This window comes from Cyanistes caeruleus, chromosome 16 (assembly GCF_971803275.1).
Source record: "Cyanistes caeruleus chromosome 16, bCyaCae1.hap1.1, whole genome shotgun sequence".
NCBI classification, from domain to species: Eukaryota; Metazoa; Chordata; class Aves; order Passeriformes; family Paridae; genus Cyanistes; species Cyanistes caeruleus.
The window spans coordinates 13386005-13407489 of record NC_141716.1 but is presented as its reverse complement, the minus strand read 5'-3'; the positions used below and the strand labels follow the sequence as shown (position 1 = coordinate 13407489).

General features: G+C 52.3%; 1 protein-coding gene across 2 annotated transcripts; it reads right to left on the bottom strand.

Annotated features, from left to right (window-relative positions):
- Window positions 1–383: 383 nt before the first annotated feature.
- LOC111942392 (uncharacterized) lies at window positions 384–21485 on the bottom strand. 2 transcript variants are annotated; one of them, XM_086853452.1, is made up of 25 exons: window positions 20299–21485; window positions 19316–19363; window positions 18946–19178; window positions 18346–18499; window positions 16717–16910; window positions 15984–16111; window positions 15636–15805; window positions 14692–14868; window positions 13951–14085; window positions 13531–13674; window positions 12804–13084; window positions 11439–11598; window positions 10557–10860; window positions 9809–9942; window positions 8609–8866; window positions 7522–7656; window positions 7102–7245; window positions 6375–6655; window positions 5011–5170; window positions 4126–4429; window positions 3403–3536; window positions 2203–2460; window positions 1553–1690; window positions 989–1169; window positions 384–677 (listed from the first exon to the last, which is right to left on the bottom strand). In XM_086853452.1, exons 1-24 carry the CDS (start codon window positions 20311–20313, stop codon window positions 1023–1025), a joined length of 4236 nt encoding a protein of 1411 aa, XP_086709578.1. In that variant the 5' UTR covers window positions 20314–21485; the 3' UTR covers window positions 384–677; window positions 989–1022. The 2 variants fall into 2 exon arrangements, with proteins under 2 accessions (XP_086709578.1, XP_086709579.1); XM_086853453.1 differs by having other exon boundaries at window positions 1553–1687.

The window sequence follows — 21485 nt, the reverse complement described above, 5'->3', positions numbered from 1 at the left end:
GACCTCCAGAAGTGCCTCCAAGCTCACCCAGCCTGAGATTCTGTGACTCTCAGAATAAAGCAGGTTGCAGTTTCCTAAGGACAAATGAAAAAGCTCCACACATGGAAGGAGTCTCCTGCCCTCACCAAAGTGGATTATGGCACATGTCTCCTTTCTGCAGATTCCTCCCTGGAGTGACAATGTCCCTCAGTGTCACTCCTTGAGGCTGAGAGAAATCTTTGCCCATGATCATTGGTCTGGGTGATCAATCTCTGATTAGGAATTGGTTTTGCTGGCTTGAATAGAATTGCTTCAAAGATGCTTCAAATATAACGCACTATACTGGAAGTTATAATTATATACCCTGTACTGGGTAGTAAGTAATTCTGATAAAGATCTTCTAGTTTAATCGCGATCATAACAACCTCTTTATTTGTCTATAAATACATCTTACATCCTATGGAACACTGTTGTATAAAGGTTCACTTACACCTATAACTATACTTTAAACATAAACTACTGACAAAATCTAAGGCTAATACTACATCCAACTGCACTCTGGCTCCTGAGAAGTTTAGGAAGCAAGGAGATCCCTTCTGCTCCCTGTGACTCGACGGGAGTGTCTCGTGCCTGCTCCCTGCACAGCTCTCCAGGTGGTGCTGTCGGTCTTGGGCCAGCTGTGACTGCAGCAGGGACACCTGAAAGAGGCACAAGGCCCGGCTCAGACAAGCCCACGCTGGCAGCAGCATCCACAGCCCCACGGTACCGGCTGTCAGGGCAGACACAGCCTCCAACTGCAGCCCTCACCAACACTCTGCCCTCGGGGAAGGGGAAAGGAACAGGCTCCCAGACTGGCCCTGAACAGAGCTCAGATGATCAACAAGTCCATTCCAAGGCTGCCAAACCCTTCCCAGTACATCCCTCAGCCCCCACAGGTCTAGCAGAGGGAGTTCCAACAGCAGTGAGGAACCCAACTCTGATTTCCAAAGGACACATTTGGGCCACTGACCCCTTGCTCCACAGGCTGTGCATCAGCAGGAGGGCTACTGCTGCTCCCCTGAGCTGCTGGAGGACTCTTCTCTTTGAGAACTGAACCTATTTTGCCGGTGAGACTTCGGGAAACGCAACATAAAGGAGTCTGGGGGGAACACTCTCCTAAAAATTCTGATTCTTCTCCCTTCAGGTTCCACCTGCACATTGGATGGGAGAAAGGGTCACAGAAATCTGTCAACAAACATGGGGCAAAAGAACCTCTGGACATCAATGCAAGATCTCTGCACTGAGATCCTGAATTGCACCAGACAACACTGGGGGCAAAAAGTTCTCGCTGGGGGCTGCACAAGAGAGGCCAGGGTGTGTCCAGGGACACGGGGCCAGGGAGGGAGACAGTGCAGTGAAGGCACCTTTGAGAAAGCCATGGGCTGCCGCAAGAGACAGAACAAAAGGCTGTGCCCACAGCAGGGAAAGGGAGAGGCAAGGAAACAAGCAGGGCACTGCAAAGCACTGCCTGGGCAAACGTGCTGTGCTCCAGAGGAGCCTGAGGCTCCGTGGAGGCACAGAAAGCCCATTTTACCTGCTCAAAAGTTCTCCTGGGCTCAGTGGTTAATTCAGGAGTCTCTGTCTTTTCCTGAGCTGATGCAACCGGCTGATTTGGTTCCAGCATGATCTGTGAGACACGTAACAGCTGCTCTTCTTGTGCTCCAACAGCCTGCTGGGGATTCAGAGGGGAGATGATTGCCTTATTTCAAACACCACAAGAGCTGTCCCTCAGAAATCTCCATCTTGGCAAGCATCCTCGAGGCACCAGCAGTGCAGCTGCTGCTGCTCACATCTCTTGGTACAAAACTCTGCTGGGTTTAGTCCATCGCCCTGCTCACCTGCTCCATTCCTTCCCACACCAAATCCAAATCCCCACGTGTTGCCATGATCTTGTGTGGGCACAGGAGAAGCAGCTCCCCATGCCCAGCATTTGGCCTGCAGCTGATCTGAGCAGCAAACTCCAGAGCTGTAGCAGTCATTCTGGGCATGCCAGGAAACAATCTGCCAGTCAATGGTCTCTGGCTGGGGCCAGGCAGACAGACAAGGCTGCCTGCCGCAGCCTGGGCTGCTTTGGCCAAGCAGACCTGGACTCACAGGGATATAGAGTCCCACTTCTTTATGGGAAATATCACTGGAATCCTTCAGGGACATTGGAGTGGACTGAAGGTCGGTGCCTCTGCCTACCTGGAGATATGTCTTTCCCTCCAGGACAGGAAAGTATTTCTTCAGAGCCCCTTTGGCAATTTGACAGTTGGTCAGTGCAGAACTAAGAGCATTTCCTCTCCCTTCTTTCAAAATAGCAGTGCCATGCTTCAACTCTTCCTGCTTGGTTTCCTTTCCGGTGTCCAATTGTTGTATTCTTTCCTGCTGACTTCGGATGTCAGGTGCACCCATGAGCTTTTGCAGGTCTCTCAGCTGCTGTTGGTACAATTCCTGTTCATGCTGCCAAAACAGGGAGAAGACTCACTCATTGCCTCTCTTGGTTTGCTTCTCATACCAGATCTGGACTCCTGCTGCAGGGGCAGGCACGTGCTGCCCCCCTCTCTCTCTGCCTCTCGGGCTGCTGCAGACCTTGGCTGGGCCCCCCGTGACGCTGCCTCTTTCCCAGCTCGCTCAGCCCATCCCAGCTTCCTTTCTGCCCGTCCCCGACCTCTGGCAGCTCCACTCCCGTGTTCCTTTGGGCACGAGCTGCCAGAACTGCAGCCAGGATTTCAAGTCAATGCTAAGCAGGATTTAGGCAGTGCCATGAGGATGTGCTCTCCATCAGGAAGGAGGAGCAAACACCTTCAGCATTTCATTCCAAGGCCTTGGGGCAACAGGAGTGGTTTTCCAGCACTCCTGTGTAGACTTTCCATGGCAGCATCCCCGAGAGCCCCACTGCCCTCTCTTGCAGCACCAATGGCCAGATCAGTCTGTCATTCCCTGCTGCCACTCAGGACGAGTTCTCCCCTTGCAGGCACACATCCTGATCTGCATCAGCACTTGGCTTTCCTCTCTTCTCTCCCCACTGCCTGCTCTCACACGGCCAAGGCCAAACACCTTTCAATTAACAGCAACCTAGGTCTTCTCATCCCTCCTGCCAGCTCCAGATATTTAGAAATCTGAACATGGATTTGGACACCAGAAATTGCCCAAACCATGCAATGTCAATGGAGACAGTGTGGACATGGAGAACTAAAGCTTCCAGGGCACAGAACTCCAGCATGGAGGAAAATCAGCAGCCTCAGTGCTAACTGGCTTTGACATGGCTACAACATCATTTCCTCCTTGTTCAGAGGAATGCAATTAGGAAAGTTAAACTGGAAAAAGGTGCTCCTTTGAACTGGTAACACAAAATGCAAACATAGCTAGGAAATGGCCCTTTGTGGCATCTGGCATTCTCACCAGCACATCCTTCCTTTCCTTCTCCTGGCTCTCCAATTTCCTCTGCAGTGATGCCACCTCCTGACGAACAGTCACAGCCTCTTCCTTCAAGGCAGTTTCTCGAGAAATGTGCTTGTTTTCAGCCCTACACAAATCTGTAGCAGGAAAGGGGAAGGAGAAGGAGGAAAGCAAAGTAAAGTAAACTGATGTTCATCCTGCAGAGACAACAGCACTGTCTTCTCTGCCTGACTGGGTTTACCAAATCTTAAGCCCACTAGAGCTTCCAAAACTGAGAGAAATGAAGGAAACTTCCAGGCAGAGAAAAAAGCAGGAATGGCAGGGGCAAGGTTCAGAGGAATAGCAAAGTGTGTTTGCTCTTGGCCTTGTGCAGAGTGAACAATCCAAGAGAGGCAAAGCAGCTGGGATGTCTGTGCAGCCCTGCTCCAGAGAGGCCAATAGCCTGGAGGCTCTGGCAGGGCCTGGAGCTTGAGAGAATTTGCCTCAGGCATCCAGCTTCAGCTGCTTAGCACAGACACAGCACCTGAAATGCACCAGCTGTGTATGGGATCAGCCACAGCATTTTTATTGAGAAAAAGATTTCACAGTCACTTGGATGTATAAATCTCGTGCCGGTTGTTTTTCCTGTCTGCCATCTCTGGGCACAGGCCTTTAGCTCTGTGTGGGATCAGAGATCCCCGCTGGTGGAACAGGATGGGGCAGAGAGTGGGGGGGCACAAGTTGTACCTCTCTCAATTTCCTCCAAGTCCTTCGGCAGCTCCAGGTTGCGGGTTCTGAGGTTGTTCCTCTGAGTCTGTATCTTCTTCAGCTCCAGCTTCACAGTCTCACACTGTATGGCTGACGTAAGAGCTTTGTCATCAGAGCTCTGGAGCCTCAGACGCAGCTCAGACACCTCAGCCTGCAGCAAATGCACAGAGATCCTCAAGCTCTGTTCTCCTGCTCGGGACTTTTCCAGCTCCTGCAGCAGCTCCTTCTCTCGAGTGTCCTGCTGAGCTGCCTTCTCTGTCACTGCATCCTGCAGGGCCTGGATCTGGAAGATGGATGCAGAGAGCCTCAGGGACTGGGCTGCTCCTGAGGCAGCAGAGCGGGCAGTAGGGAGAGCATTGATGGAGAAATGACTTCAGGCAGAAATACACCAGAAATAGACGGTGCAGAACCAAGGATTCCAATGGAGACAAAGGTAGAGAAAGCAGGGAAAGGGAGGCAAGGGGCATCCTTGAGGCTGCAGCTCTGAACACGGGCTGAACTGGCTGTGGTGGAAGTGCCCTGCCCAGCCTGCCATAGCCACGTCTGTGTCCCCACATTGCTCAGTGCCTGGCACAGGCACCAATCCTGTCAGGGACAGCACTGCTAACAGAGGGACAGAGAAGCTCCAGAGGAGTGTGCTGCTGCTTCTGCTCCCAGATTTCCTGCTGGGCCCCAGGAAAGAATGGGAGAAAACATCGGCAGCAGACACCAGATCCAGCCTTGGCCTGAGGGTGCAGCAGCAGCAGCAGGCCTGGGAAGAACACGGTGGCAGTGGATGCTGCAGGGAGGGGAAAGAGGTTGGGACTAGCATGCCAAAGGTGGTGTTGTGTGTCCCTGGAGAAGAGGATGGAGTGCACAGCTTACCTGGGTGTTGAGTTTCTGCATTTTTCTGGCACAAATTGAAGAGACCAGTTTGGCCTGCTGAAGAGCAGAATGAAACTGAGACAGCTGATCCTTCAGCGCCTGGTTCTTTTCTTCCAGTGATCTGAGGCACACATTCTTTTCCTCCAGAGACAGAATCAGCCTAAAGGGAAGCATGCAACTCATTACTAATGGTATCACATTTTATAAACTCCTAGGACTTGCACCACCTCAGAGAAAACTGCTCTGTCCGATGAGGTTTGTCTAAACAACTTGGCTGTTTGTTCCCCCTGCAGTCACAGCCCAGCATGTGCCCACTCTGCTTTTGTTCCTGAAAGAACAGGGAGTTCCTGCCTTCATGGCCTACCTTCTATTTGAGATGGGAAAATGAATACAAACCTAACAAAGTCCTGCAATGAAGACATTAGGGGAGAGGAAGAATTTTCTTCTGACTAACCAGGCTCCAAGGGGAAGAGGTTTGGTCAACATGGAAGAGACGTTTCCTTCCCCCATCTTGTATGTTCAGGTGGGAGGAGCAGCACCCTACAGCCAGGGGACGTCTGGGAAGTTCCCTGAGATTTACCAGCACCCATCCTACTTTCAGCTGGAGGAACAAAGGCCCAAGGCAGAAGTGGCAACAGAGGCTTGGAGCTCAAGCTGATGGAAGATGCAGAAACCTCCAGGCAAGCAAGAGTGCTCTGCCTTTCCTTTGTCTTCTTCTTGGAAGAAGAATCCTGTGGCACTGAAGACTGGCTTGACTTGATCAGCTGGAGGAGCCCCCCTAACCTTGCTCTGGTTTCTTGCATTCTTTGCACAGTCAGTAACACCTGTGAGTGTGGAGGGTGGCAGGGACCCTGCTTGAGCCCCTCCAGGCACCGGGGGGGCATTTTATCAGGAACAATGCACCAGAGACATTCTTGTTTCTTGGGTGCCTCCCAGGGCAATCTGGGCTTGATCAGCACTCAGGGCCTTAAGAAGGTTCTGCCCAGCAAAGGCATCAGATGCCAGGCTGATCAGATCCCAAAGGCTTCAAGTTACAGCAGCCAAGGTGGAGCTGATGGATGTATCCAGCTCCTTACACTGCAGCTCCAGCACTGTTAACACACCCACCTAACCTAACAGCACAACACTCCCTAGAGGGAAAGAGCTACCCCAAAAGCCTTTGTCTTCAGAAAAACTCCAACTGAAGGCTTAAAATATTAGAGAATGAACACAACATAATGATAAGATAAGATAATGAGATGTGTCTTCATGGAGAGTTCAGAATCTGATACTTAGGAAATGCTGCCAGAGCCCCAGGTAGGTGCAAAGATGGCAAGGAGGGAATGCATTCACCACATTGCAGAGTCCCACAGGCTTTCATTTACCTGGCTTTTTCCCTCCCTAGGACATTCATGGAATCCTGCAATTCTGAATTTTGCTGTGCCACTTCTACCAATTGATTCCTTTCCCTCTCCAGTTTCTGCAGCTGCACTTGTAGCTCCTTCTTCTGATCTTCTGCCTCCTCCAGCCTCTTCTGGATGTGCTCAGTCTCCAACATCTTCTGCCTTGACTGTGCCTGGGCCTCGCTCACATCTTGCTGGGCTCTCTGGACTGTGCTTTCCAGGAACTCTCGGGAGGCTGCCAGCTGAGATGTCAACTCATCCACCTCCAGTCAAACAGAACAAAGCAGTCAGAGGCGACAGCCACAGCCTGCCACTGTCAGCCACAGCAGAGGCCGTGAGGAAAGGGAAAGGACAACTTCACATTTCTCCCTGTCCTGAAAGCACCAGATTCACAATGGATATGGACAACAAGTCTCTGAGTGGCCCACTATGGGCACCTAAAACAGCACCTCCCAAACCAAGAAGAGGCCAGCAGGAGTCCATGCTGATGGGTGCTGGCCAACAGCCCAGAGGACTGGCCCAGCTGTCCAGGGGGCAGCAGCTGAGATTCAGCAGAGCACTGAGTGTCCTTCAGAGCAGCTGCCATGGAGCCCCCACAGCATGAGGCAGCCCCAGGGATCACCCCATCAGCTGCTGCTCTGCCATGGAAAAGCAAGAAGGCCACAGAGTCCTCCCTGGGTGACTGCAGGGCCACTGCTATTTCACTCACCTGCTTTTGTAGAGCATCCCTCTGTTCAAGGAGGACATTCATCTCCTCTCTGATGCCCTCTAGTTCCTCCTTGTGCCTCTTCTGCGCTGTCTGGATTTCAGTGTGAGCTTCCTGCAGCTCAGCTTGCAGCTTTGCCTTGATGGTCTGGCAACAAAATGCAGAGTGACTTCCTAGGACCTGCCCTCAGGCTCAGATTTTTGCACTTGCTGCCTCAAAATCCCATTCCTTCATCCACTTCTTGTGGCTTCTCGACCCAGCTCTGCTTGCACTGCAAGCCCTCCTTCCTGGGCCTGAGCTCTGGAGCTTACCAGGCTCTGTGCTCCCACAGCCTGAGGCAGCCCTTGCCCCCTCAGTCCCAGGAGCTGCCTTTTGTGCCCTTGTCCCTGCCCTGCACTCCATTCCCTGCCTACTCAGACTTACCTGTCCCTTCTCTTGCTGCTCTTTCACCTCCTGCCTGAGCTGCTGGACCTGCTGGCACACTTGGCTGAGCTCTCCCCAAATTTGGAGCAGTGTCTCTGTTAAAGCCCTCTTCTCATTCTGCTCTTCCTGCAGCACCTGCACAGAAGCAAAGAGCAGAGGGTTTCACACTTGCCTGCAACATCTGTGTGGCAAGAGGCAAGGACGGATGGGCTCACGCGCCCTCAGAGCACTTGGCTGCTGCTCCCCTGGGCCACTGTCTGCCCTGGGGAGCCACAGCTGCCCAGGAAGTGACTTAAAACACAGCCCAGAAGACATCTCTGGGTTCCTCTTCAGAAATACTCCAGATGAGTCGTTAAATAGATTTTTCTCATCCTTCTCATCCTTCCTCAGGATCCCTGTGCAGAGCCAGCCAGTGCCACCTCGCAGGCAGCCAGAGGACAAGGAGCACCTGTGCTCTGGCCTCAAAGGTTCACAGCATCTGCCCTATGCAGCTCTGATACCCTGGGCTGCAAAAGCCTCTGCCACTGTTACCTTGGAGCTGCTGTGTCAGGCCCGGCTGCCTTGCCTGGGACCAGACAGCTCCTTGCCAACAAACATCCCTACTCCAAATGTGATGTTGTTACCCAAAAACACTGCATCTTCCACAGCTGCCAATACAATTTACGCTAAGCACCAGCAGTGCAGCTGCTGCTGCTCAGATCTCTTGGTACAAAACTCTGCTGGGTTTAGTCCATCGCCCTGCTCACCTGCTCCATTCCTTCCCACACCAAATCCAAATCCCCACGTGTTGCCATGATCTTGTGTGAGCACAGGAGAAGCAGCTCCCCATGCCCAGCATTTGGCCTGCAGCTGATCTGAGCAGCAAACTCCAGAGCTGTAGCAGTCATTCTGGGCATGCCAGGAAACAATCTGCCAGTCAATGGTCTCTGGCTGGGGCCAGGCAGACAGACAAGGCTGCCTGCCGCAGCTTGGGCTGCTTTGGCCAAGCAGGCCTGGACTCACAGGGATATAGAGTCCCACTTCTTTATGGGAAATATCACTGGAATCCTTCAGGGACATTGGAGTGGAGGTCAGTGCCTCTGCCTACCTGGAGATATGTCTTTCCCTCCAGGACAGGAAAGTATTTCTTCAGAGCCCCTTTGGCAATTTGACAGTTGGTCAGTGCAGAACTAAGAGCATTTCCTCTCCCTTCTTTCAAAATAGCAGTGCCATGCTTCAACTCTTCCTGCTTGGTTTCCTTTCCGGTGTCCAATTGTTGTATTCTTTCCTGCTGACTTCGGATGTCAGGTGCACCCATGAGCTTTTGCAGGTCTCTCAGCTGCTGTTGGCACAATTCCTGTTCATGCTGCCAAAACAGGGAGAAGACTCACTCATTGCCTCTCTTGGTTTGCTTCTCATACCAGATCTGGACTCCTGCTGCAGGGGCAGGCACGTGCTGCCCCCCTCTCTCTCTGCCTCTCGGGCTGCTGCAGACCTTGGCTGGGCCCCCCGTGACGCTGCCTCTTTCCCAGCTCGCTCAGCCCATCCCAGCTTCCTTTCTGCCCGTCCCCGACCTCTGGCAGCTCCACTCCTGTGTTCCTTTGGGCACGAGCTGCCAGAACTGCAGCCAGGATTTCAAGTCAATGCTAAGCAGGATTTAGGCAGTGCCATGAGGATGTGCTCTCCATCGGGAAGGAAGAGCAAACACCCTCAGCATTTCATTCCAAGGCCTTGGGGCAACAGGAGTGGTTTTCCAACACTCCTGTGTAGACTTTCCATGGCAGCATCCCCGAGAGCCCCACTGCCCTCTCTTGCAGCACCAATGGCCAGATCAGTCTGTCATTCCCTGCTGCCACTCAGGACGAGTTCTCCCCTTGCAGGCACATGTCCTGATCTGCATCAGCACTTGGCTTTCCTCTCTTCTCTCCCCACTGCCTGCTCTCACACGGCCAAGGCCAAACACCTTTCAATTAACAGCAACCTAGGTCTTCTCATCCCTCCTGCCAGCTCCAGATATTTAGAAATCTGAACATGGATTTGGACACCAGAAATTGCCCAAACCATGCAATGTCAATGGAGACAGTGTGGACATGGAGAACTAAAGCTTCCAGGGCACAGAACTCCAGCATGGAGGAAAATCAGCAGCCTCAGTGCTAACTGGCTTTGACATGGCTACAACATCATTTCCTCCTTGTTCAGAAGAATGCAATTAGGAAAGTTAAACTGGAAAAAGGTGCTCCTTAGAACTGGTAACACAAAATGCAAACATAGCTAGGAAATGGCCCTTTGTGGCATCTGGCATTCTCACCAGCACATCCTTCCTTTCCTTCTCCTGGCTCTCCAATTTCCTCTGCAGTGATGCCACCTCCTGACGAACAGTCACAGCCTCTTCCTTCAAGGCAGTTTCTAGAGAGGTCTTCTGCTGTTCTGCCCTCCATAATGCTGCAGGAGGGAAGGGGAAAGAGAAGGGAGAAAGCAAAGCAAAGTAAACTGATGGGCACCCTGCAGAGACAACAGCACTGTCTTCTCTGCCTGACTGGGTTTACCAAGTCTTAAGCCCACTAGAGCTTCCAAAACTGAGAGAAATGAAGGAAACTTCCAAGCAGAGAAAAAAGCAGGAATGGCAGGGGCAAGGTTCAGAGGAATAGCAAAGTGTGTTTGCTCTTGGCCTTGTGCAGAGTGAACAATCCAAGAGAGGCAAAGCAGCTGGGATGTCTGTGCAGCCTTGCTCCAGAGAGGCCAATAGCCTGGAGGCTCTGGCAGGGCTTGGAGCTTGAGAGAATTTGCCTCAGGCATCCAGCTTCAGCTGCTTAGCACAGACACAGCACCTGAAATGCACCAGCTGTGTATGGGATCAGCCACAGCAGAGCCTTTTGGCACCGCCAGCCACAGCATCATTGTCTAAAAAAATCTTTCACTGGCACTTGGATGGATAAACCTCCTGCTGGTTGTTTTTCCTGTCTGCCATCTCTGGGCAAAGGCCTTTACCTCTGCATGGGATCAGAGATCCCCGCTGGTGGAACAGGATGGGGCAATGGATGGGAGAGAAGTTGTACCTTGCTGAGTTTCCTCCAACAGTGTCTGCAGCTCCTGATTGCAGGCCTTGATTTGGTTGTTGTCAGCCTGAGCCATCCTCAGCTCCATCTCCATGGCCTCACAGTGTGTGGCCATGGCCTCTGCTCTTTCCTCAGAGCTCTGGAGCCTCAGACGCAGCCCAGACATCTCAACCTGCAGCACATTCATAGCGTCCCTCAAGCTCTGTTCTCTTACTCGGGACTTTTCCAGCTCCTGCAGCAGCTCCTTCTCTCGAGTGTCCTGCTGAGCTGCCTTCTCTGTCACTGCATCCTGCAGGGCCTGGATCTGGAAGATGGATGCAGAGAGCCTCAGGGACTGGGCTGCTCCTGAGGCAGCAGAGCGGGCAGTAGGGAGAGCATTGATGGAGAAATGACTTCAGGCAGAAATACACCAGAAATAGAAGGTGCAGAACCAAGGATTCCAATGGAGACAAAGGTAGAGAAAGCAGGGAAAGGGATGCAAGGGGCACCCTTGAGGCTGCAGCTCTGAACACGGGCTGAACTGGCTGTGGTGGAAGTGCCCTGCCCAGCCTGCCATAGCCACGTCTGTGTCCCCACATTGCTCAGTGCCTGGCACAGGCACCAATCCTGTCAGGGACAGCACTGCTAACAGAGGGACAGAGAAGCTCCAGAGGAGTGTGCTGCTGCTTCTGCTCCCAGATTTCCTGCTGGGCCCCAGGAAAGAATGGGAGAAAACATCGGCAGCAGACACCAGATCCAGCCTTGGCCTGAGGGTGCAGCAGCAGCAGCCCTGGGCAGAACACGGTGGCAGTGGATGCTGCAGGGAGGGGAAAGAGGTTGGGACTAGCATGCCAAAGGTGGTGTTGTGTGTCCCTGGAGAAGAGGATGGAATGCACAGCTTACCTGGGTGTTGAGCTCCTGCAGTTGTCCTGCACGAATTGAAGAGAACTGTTCGGCCTGCTGAAGAGCAGAATGAAACTGAGACAGCTGATCCTTCAGCGCCTGGTTCTTTTCTTCCAGTGATCTGAGGCACACATTCTTTTCCTCCAGAGACAGAATCAGCCTAGAAGGGAAGCATGCAACTCATTACTAATGGTATCACATTTTATAAACTCCTAGGACTTGCACCACCTCAGAGAAAACTGCTCTGTCCGATGAGGTTTGTCTAAACAACTTGGCTGTTTGTTCCCCCTGCAGTCACAGCCCAGCATGTGCCCACTCTGCTTTTGTTCCTGAAAGAACAGGGAGTTCCTGCCTTCATGGCCTACCTTCTATTTGAGATGGGAATGTGCATACAAACCTAACAAAGTCCTGCAATGAAGACATTAGGGGAGAGGAAGAATTTTCTTCTGACTAACCAGGGTCCAAGGGGAAGAGGTTTGGTCAACATGGAAGAGACGTTTCCTTCCCCCATCTTGTATGTTCAGGTGGGAGGAGCAGCACCCTACAGCCAGGGGACGTCTGGGAAGTTCCCTGAGATTTACCAGCACCCATCCTACTTTCAGCTGGAGGAACAAAGGCCCAAGGCAGAAGTGGCAACAGAGGCTTGGAGCTCAAGCTGATGGAAGATGCAGAAACCTCCAGGCAAGCAAGAGTGCTCTGCCTTTCCTTTGTCTTCTTCTTGGAAGAAGAATCCTGTGGCACTGAAGACTGGCTTGACTTGATCAGCTGGAGGAGCCCCCCTAACCTTGCTCTGGTTTCTTGCATTCTTTGCACAGTCAGTAACACCTGTGAGTGTGGAGGGTGGCAGGGACCCTGCTTGAGCCCCTCCAGGCACCGGGGGGGCATTTTATCAGGAACAATGCACCAGAGACATTCTTGTTTCTCGGGTGCCTCCCAGGGCAATCTGGGCTTGATCAGCACTCAGGGCCTTAAGAAGGTTCTGCCCAGTAAAGGCATCAGATGCCAGGCTGATCAGATCCCAAAGGCCTCAAGTTACAGCAGCCAAGGTGGAGCTGATGGATGTATCCAGCTCCTTACACTGCAGCTCCAGCACTGTTAACACACCCACCTAACCTAACAGCACAACACTCCCTAGAGGGAAAGAGCTACCCCAAAAGCCTTTGTCTTCAGAAAAACTCCAACTGAAGGCTTAAAATATTAGAGAATGAACACAACATAATGATAAGATAAGATAATGAGATGTGTCTTCATGGAAAGTTCAGAATCTGATACTTAGGAAATGCTGCCAGAGCCCCAGGTAGGTGCAAAGATGGCAAGGAGGGAATGCATTCACCACATTGCAGAGTCCCACAGGCTTTCATTTACCTGGCTTTTTCCCTCCCTAGGACATTCATGGAATCCTGCAATTCTGAATTTTGCTGTGCCACTTCTACCAATTGATTCCTTTCCCTCTCCAAGTTCTGCAGCTGCACTTGGAGCTCCTTCTTCTGATCTTCTGCCTCCTCCAGCCTCTTCTGGATGTCTTCAGTCTCCAACATCTTCTGCTGCAACTGTGCCTGGGCCTCGCTCACATCTTGCTGGGCTCTCTGGACTGTGCTTTCCTGGAACTCTCGGGAGGCTGCCAGCTGAGATGTCAACTCTTCCACCTCCAGTCAAACAGAACAAAGCAGTCAGAGGTGACAGCTACAGCCTGCCACTGTCAGCCACAGCAGAGGCCGTGAGGAAAGGGAAAGGACAACTTCCCATTTCTCCCTGTCCTGAAAGCACCAGATTCACAATGGATATGGACAACAAGTCTCTGAGTGGCCCACTATGGGCACCTAAAACAGCACCTCCCAAACCAAGAAGAGGCCAGCAGGAGTCCATGCTGATGGATGCTGGCCAATAGCCCAGAGGACTGGCCCAGCTGTCCAGGGGGCAGCAGCTGAGATTCAGCAGAGCACTGAGTGTCCTTCAGAGCAGCTGCCATGGAGCCCCCACAGCATGAGGCAGCCCCAGGGATCACCCCATCAGCTGCTGCTCTGCCATGGAAAAGCAAGAAGGCCACAGAGTCTTCCCTGGCTGACTGCAGGGCCACTGCTGTTTCACTCACCTGCTTTTGTAGAGCATCCCTCTGTTCAAGGAGGACATTCATCTCCTCTCTGATGCCCTCTAGTTCCTCCTTGTGCCTCTTCTGCGCTGTCTGGATTTCAGTGTGAGCTTCCTGCAGCTCAGCTTGCAGCTTTGCCTTGATGGTCTGGCAACAAAATGCAGAGTGACTTCCTGGGACCTGCCCTCAGGCTCAGATTTTTGCACTTGCTGCTTCAAAATCCCATTCCTTCATCCACTTCTTGTGGCTTCTCGGCCCAGCTCTGCTTGCACTGCAAGCCCTCCTTCCTGGGCCTGAGCTCTGGAGCTTACCAGGCTCTGTGCTCCCACAGCCTGAGGCAGCCCTTGCCCCCTCAGTCCCAGGAGCTGCCTTTTGTGCCCTTGTCCCTGCCCTGCACTCCATTCCCTGCCTACTCAGACTTACCTGTCCCTTCTCTTGCTGCTCTTTCACCGCCTGCCTGAGCTGCTGGACCTGCTGGCACGCTTGGCTGAGCTGTCCCCGAGTTTGGAGCAGTGTCTCTGTTAAAGCCCTCTTCTCATTCTGCTCTTCCTGCAGCACCTGCACAGAAGCAAAGAGCAGAGGGTTTCACACTTGCCTGCAACATCTGTGTGGCAAGAGGCAAGGACGGATGGGCTCACGTGCCCTCAGAGCACTTGGCTGCTGCTCCCCTGGGCCACTGTCTGCCCTGGGGAGCCACAGCTGCCCAGGAAGTGACTTAAAACACAGCCCAGAAGACATCTCTGGGTTCCTCTTCAGAAATACTCCTGATGAGTCGTTAAATAGATTTTTCTCATCTTTTTCAATGTTTCTGCTACACCCTCCCTGTGCCCACAAAAGTCCTATAATCTCACTTTGGCACTGAACACCTACCAGCACACACCAGAAGGGGAGTGGTAAGAGAACAGTGAAGAAACTCTGAGGTATGTCTTAGAAAAACAGAACACAAGAGCAGCATAAGAGTCTCAGCTTAAAGCTGATGTTTTTGCCTGGCTTCCTATGAGAGGGCTCATTCCTGGTCCCAAAGACAGACCCGATCACCTTTCACCTGCCCAAATTCAATGCAGAGGACATGGAGGACATGCTCCACACAGCCCCCATAGCCTGCTATCTCCACAGCTCCAGCCTTGCAAAAAATCACACCAGTTCTCCCTTCAGAACCATTACCTGTCGCTTGGCTTTTTCAAATCTAATTTGTTCATCTTGTTGGGCCTGCAGGGTGGCAACTTTCTGCCTCAGCTCAAGCAGCACCTTCTCGTGTTCCCGCTCTCTCTTTGCTTTCTCTTCCTGCCATTGCTCCAGCATCTCCTGTAACTCTGCATGGTGTCTTTCTTGCTCATTTTTCTGAAGAGGGGAGAAAAATTTTCAAGATGAAGTTGCAGGCAAGCTCCTTGCTGAAAAATGTCAAGCTTCATCCATCCCACAAACCCCAACCTGAAAAGACAACAGCACTGGCTTTCTGCACTCCAGAATTCATGTTCTGTCAGGGAATTTAAAAGGAGGCTCAGCAGCTGCAAGAATCACAGCCTCATGGAATCATTTCTGTTGGGAAAAACCTTCACAAGCATTGAGCCCAAGCACTCACAAAAGGAGGTGTCACCTTCCCCTCCCTGATGCCCCAGCCACAAGCACTGAAGGACCAGGGGCCTGTTCCATTGGCTTCCAGCCCAAACCTAATCCCTGTGTCAATCATGGAAGCACAGCAAGAAAGGACCCGAGTTCCCACTCCTGCAGCCAGCAGCACTGATGGAATCTGCTCCACATTGGCATCTGCTCCATGTTGGCATCTGCTCCATGTTGGCATCTGCTCCGTGGCAGGAGGGACTCAGGGATGATCCTGCCCTGGGCTGTCACACTTTGGGTGGGCACTGCCCAACCTGCTCTGGAACTCGTCTTACGCCCTCACTGGAGCCGCGGCTGCATTTACTGTCCCAGCACCATCCTGGGGGGCTTCACACACCTCCAAGTCTGAGCTGCTGGCTCTGCTGCCCAGCCCAGCAGTTGGAGGCCTCTGGCAGAGGATTGCTGCCCTTTCTCACCCTCAGGCTCTGCTTGTGCTGAACCTTCCCACAGGCCCAGCTTGGACAATTCAGAAGCATATTGTCCCCTACCAGGTCTTGCAGGAGCTTGTTTATTTCCATTTGCTGAGCTGTTCCCTGAAGCCTGAGGCTTTCTTGACACTGATTCTCTGCCTGCATGAACTGCTGAGCTCTCTCTTCCTGTTCCTTTCTCCTGAGAGCTCTCTCTGCTTTCAGCTCTTGTTGCAGGAATTTCACTTGTCCTGCAAACACCACCAACAGCAGGAGTCAGAGTCTTTACTAACTTTACTGACCTCAGGCCCTTTCAGTGCCTCCAGCCCCACCACTCCTCAGAAGCCCTGTGGACAGAGGTGGCTTTACAGGGTGCTTAGCTTTTCTCGGCAGGGGTGGCACCACAAACAAAGCACACGAGGTCCTCACCTTCTACCACTGCCTTGGCCTGCGTGACTGTGAGCACTTGAGCCTTCAGATGGTTCCTGCTCATCTCCAGCTGAGATATCTGCTGCTGAGCAGCAGACAGGCTGAATTCCAGGCTCTCCTTTGCTGACCTACAAGTTGCAAATACAGAGAGACATGAGTTGCTTGCTCCTGACACCCACAGCTGGTTATTCCAGGACAACAAGGCTCAAGATCCCCACACATCACTATGGAAAATGGGTCACATGGAAACTCGTCCAGAGAAGGCACTTTTGTGTCATTTCCATAGCAAAGCAGGGCCCTCTGAGGGAGTGCCCAGGCCTTCCTTATGGCCTGGCACAGCACACACAGCCCAGCCCAACTTGACCTCAACAGCCAAATCTTCACTTGCTGTTCCTGACCTATGACACTGGGGAGACTCTTGTCCTGCCCAACTCCTGACTTTTTAATGCTCTTGAAAATGGACATAAAGGTACATCATCTTCCAGACACCGTGTATTTAAGAGATTTCAGAACTACTAGGCATGATGCAGAAAAATCTCATGGTCATGACAGCACTTATAAAAAATCAGAATATACTTTTGTCTGAACAACAACTAGACTCAAGGGAGCTTTGCTGGCTTTAGATGTCAGAAAAATAACCTTCATATTGTGACATATTTTATTTCATGAGACACTTCCATTTTATGTCCATGGAATGTAAAAACATCTGAAAGGCTCTGCTCCCTGCCTTTACCTGGTCTCTGCCAGCTGCTTGGAAAGCTCTTGTCGGTGCCGTTCCATGTTATCCATTCCTTCCTTAAGGGCAGCCTTCTCCTGGCCCAGCAGCTCCTTCTCTCTGCACACCTGGGCCAGTGCGTGCCCTTGGCCAGAGGATTGCCAGCACAGCTGCTCCAGAGCCCTGCTCGATGACTCTTGCTCCTGGGAAACCTGGAAACAGGACAAGGTACAGCTTGAGCCCTTCCTCAGGAGCCCTGTGCAGAGCCAGCCAGTGCCACCTCGCAGGCAGCCAGAGGACAAGGAGCACCTGTGCTCTGGCCTCCAAGGTTCACAGCACTGCCCTATGCAGCTCTGATACCCTGGGCTGCAAAAGCCTCTGCCACTGTTACCTTGGAGCTGCTGTGTCAGGCCCTGCTGCCTTGCCTGGGACTTGACAGCTCCTTGCCAACAAACATCCCTACTCCAAACGTGATGTTGTTACCCAAAAGTAATGCATCTTCCTCAAGTGCCACTTGGCAAACAAAATTTCTATCAGGATCTATTTCAGCACTGGACATTTTCAGGAAGGTTGGGGAAAGCAGTTTTGCTCCCTGAAGCACAGGAAAATATACAGGATTTCCCCAGCTAGAACAAAACCCCCATCAAAATGTCACCTCCTCACTTGTTCAAAGCAGCTCTCTGCAACGAGGGGATGCTTGGCAGGGAAATGGCTCTTGTGGTGAGCAGACATTTAGTGACTGATGGAAGTCTGGCTGATGTGGCCAATGCAGATGTCTTGGTGCAGCAATTCACACCAACAATACCACTGACTTGTCTTACACAAAGAAGGTGTCTAATGGCCCTTGCTGCTATTCAAGCCAGATGACCAAACCGTGTTTTTGAGCTCTTTTCTCCAAAAGCAAAATCTCTGCTGTGTATTTGCCAAACCTACCACATACCCCAGAAGTGAGACTGTCTGAGAGGGACCATCAGAAACAAACCCTTCTCTTGCAGCTATCCTGTAACGCCCAATCCAAACCTCTCCTGGCACAGCTTGGAGCAGTTTCCTCGTGTCCTGTCCCTTGCTCCCTGGGAGCAGAGCCCAACCCTCAGCTGCTGCACCTTCCTGTCACAGGAAGCTGTAGAGAGCAAGAAGGTGCCCCCTGAGCCTCCTTTTCTCCAGGCTGAGCCCCGCCAGCTCCCTCAGCTGCTCCTTGTCAAACCTGTGCTCCAGACTCTTCCCCAGCTCCATTCCCTGTTTTAGAGGCTCTGTGGCTGCCCAAAGCAACAAATTTTGCAGAAGCATGCAACACATTGCTGACAAACACCCATATCCCTGGCTAAAAAATGCGTGTGCCATCTTGAGGCAGCTGTCCACAGCAGTGTCCCTGTCTTCTTCTGCCAGAAACAGCATCTGGGCTGATCTGGCTGGCACAACTCCCACTCCCACAGGTGCTGCCTAGCAATGAGGTGTCCAGAGCCATGGTAACATCATCCCTCCTTTGCTCCAGCAGATCCCTCTGAAGCTGCAATTCCTCCAGTGTCTGCCTCTTGATTCCAGCTCGCTCTGCAATGAGGGGTCTTCTCCCTCCAGTGCAGCCTCCACTGTACAAGAAGGGCCAAGACAAGTTTTCAAGGGAAAGCCAGTCTCATTTCCAAAACCAACCTCCATCCTGTCCTGCTGCTGGGCCTTTTCCACCTGGGGTGACGTTTCCTTCTGCTGCTCGGTGTTCCTTTGACGCAGCCACAAGGCTCCTGGCTCTGGGATTCCCATGCATTGCTGCAGCTTTTCCCTGGACTTCTCAACGTTTTCACAGCAACTGCAGAGACAAGGCTCAGTCAGAAGAACAAAGAGGCCTCAAGAGTCACTGATCCCATTTCCAGCACTCCAGGCTGGAGCAGGGGGCAGTGGGCTAAGGAAGACCTTGCTCTTTCCCTCCCAAGGAAATCCTCCAGAGGCAAAGGGAAAGGAAGGCAGGATTTTGCCTTCCTTCAGTGAGAAGCAGTGGCTGGGCAGAGGCACGCAAAGAACAGAATTCAGGGAAGCGGTATGGTGAGAAAAAGGAGTCTTCTATTCCAACATGGCTGTGCATCTCCCACACAGCCTTAGGAGTCACAGTAGAGCATGAAAAACCCTGACAGGACGATGCTCAAGAGCCACACATGGTAGGACAGATGATTTCTTCACCCAGGAACCCCTGAACTCCCAGACCTAGAAGCAGATTGCCTCTAGAATGCAGGAGGAGGAGGAGGAGGAAATGCTCACTCTATGATTCCTTCTACCAGATTCTTCATCTGCTGATAGCGGCTTGTGACCATTTGGTTTTCCTTGTCCATTTGATCAATATGCTGCTGCATGCGCTCACAATTCCCTGAGACTTCCTGAAGCAATGCAAGGGGATCCTGTTTATCCGTGGATGTCAGAGTTGAGAGGATGCTGCCAGGATTGTCAGTGTAGATGATGGAATGGGCCATGCTGTCACCGTCGTCTATCAGTGCCTGAAAGCCCACATCCAGCTGTTAGTCAGGCATTCTCTTCCTATTCCAAAGGACCACTGAGATGCCTCTTCTGATCCCACAAGAACCAGTGTCCATTCAGTTTCAAAATCCCAGCCAGCTCAGCACAGTTTACTCACCTCAGGGGCTCGGGAGGATTGTCCCTGGTGAGAAAGACCTCGAGCTCCCTGGAAGAGCACAGGGAAGAGCACACTCAGACTGCATGCCTGCCCCCAAGGCAGTCGCATCTAAGTGCTTCCCAGCCTGTCCCAGAGCGCAGCAATTCCAGCTGAGCTCTTCCTCCCTTCCTTGGGAATATTTTCAGCCCACTAGTTTGACAGCAGCACAAACAAACATGCTGGAATGTGTCTCATCATTTCTAAGGACACCAAAATGGGAGTTGCCCAGAGACCCATCCAACCTGGCCTTGAACACTGCCAGGGATCCAGTGGCAGCCACAGCTTCCCTGGGCATCCTATGCCAGGGCCCCAGCACCCTGACAGGGCAGAATTCCCTGCAAATATCCCATCCATCCCTGCCCTGTCTCAGTGGGAAGCCATTTTCCCTCGTCCTGTCCTTGCAGGCCCCTGCCTTAAGTCGCTGTCCAGCTCTCTTGCAGGCCCTTCCTTCATGCATTGATAGGACCTCTAAGATCACCCTGGAACCTTCTCCCACCTGGACAACCCCAACTCTTGCCTCCTTTGCCCTTGACACAGGTGTTCCAGCCCTTGCAGCATCTTCCTATTATCCCCATGGCCTCCCCTAGGCCACTGGGGATCATCTCAGAAATGTCTGAGAGAAACCCATGTTTGCCTCTGGGAAGCGCTGAGGCTGCACTGTAAATTAGGCTGAGGGGAAGGTGATGACCCTTGTTTGTGCCCATGGCCCCTCCCGTTGGACAAGGATGGAGGAGGAGATGTGGCTGTGCTCTGGGATGGCCAGGTGCCCCCCATTCCCTCCCAGGCCTGTCCCCACAGCAAGCACCAAAGCTGCTGGAGCTCTAGAACAGCTGGCTCTTAAACCCTTGCTATTCCCAGAGGGAAGCCTTCCCTGAGGCACAGCCCAGGCCCACCCAGGCCCCTGCAGGGCTTGGCACAAGGAGAGCAGTGGCTTTCTCACTCACCCGTCGCGTGTCCATCCGCTTCTTGGCACAAACAGTGTCCAAAGTGCAGTGTCCAAAGGCCCTTGGCCTTCGCAGGGTTTAACCCCAGTGTCCAAAGGCCCTTGGCCTTTGTGGGGTCCAAACCCAAATATAAAAAGGCCCTTGGCCTTTGCAGGGTCCAAACCCAAATCTCCAAAGGTTCTTGGCCTTTGTAGGGTCAATAGCACGCAGGATCAAAGTGCTGTTGGCCGTCGCAAGGTCCAAGCCCCAATGCTCATGAGCTGTCGACAGCTCCAGGGTCCAAACCCTAATAGCCAAGAGCTCTGTATTGTTGCCAGGGTGCAACCCCCAACATTCCATGGACTGTTGACGGTTGCCAGGGTCCAGATCCCAACATTCCAGGGACTGTTGGAGCGGCCCTCCCTGGCTCTCCCCCCATCCCAGCTCCCTGCTGGCCCTGGCACCTGCCCTGCCTCCCCTGTGTCCCCACAGCCCTGCTGGGCAGCTGGGCAGGGACCTGGCTCATAACATGAGTTCCAAGTTGCTGCTCCAGGCAGCACCAGTTTTAAGGCTCAGCATTCTCAAGACCCACATGCTCTTTTGGGATGCGCTTAGTTCCTTCTGTCTTCCCTGACCAAGGGGAGATGTAAGGAAAAGCCTAAAAAGGTTCTTGGTGTTTATAAGTATTCATGGAAAGTAAAGCTTTGCCTTTAGAACAGCCACCTGAGGAGGAAAAATGGTGTTTCAGGAACTTTTCAAATTCCTACACAGAAATGCCTAGAGCTGCAGTGTTTAAGGCTCATAAAATAGATTAAGAATTCTGAGACAGCCACAAGTGCATTTTTTTTCTGCTCTGTTCTCTGTTTGGTAATATATCACTAGGTCTTCTAGGCAGAAGAAAAGTCCTGCTGCTTACATCAAAGATTCCTCACTAGGAACAGACCTTCAAGAACCAAATGGATCTGCTTGGAAAAGCTTGGGCTGGTGTTTCTTGCCCTCATCTTTGATAGCGTTTGTCTGTGTCCTAGGGAGGATTTCTGTGCCCCAGTTGACAGGAACTGCCTTCTGAGCAGGGCACAAATCCTCTGTGCACAAGAGCTGCACCTGCCTTCTCCAGGGCCTGTCTCTCCAGAGACTGATGGCCCAAGGATGTCCCTGCCAAGTTAAGATTCAGAGACTGATGCAGCTTCAAGTCTCTGCTTCCACAA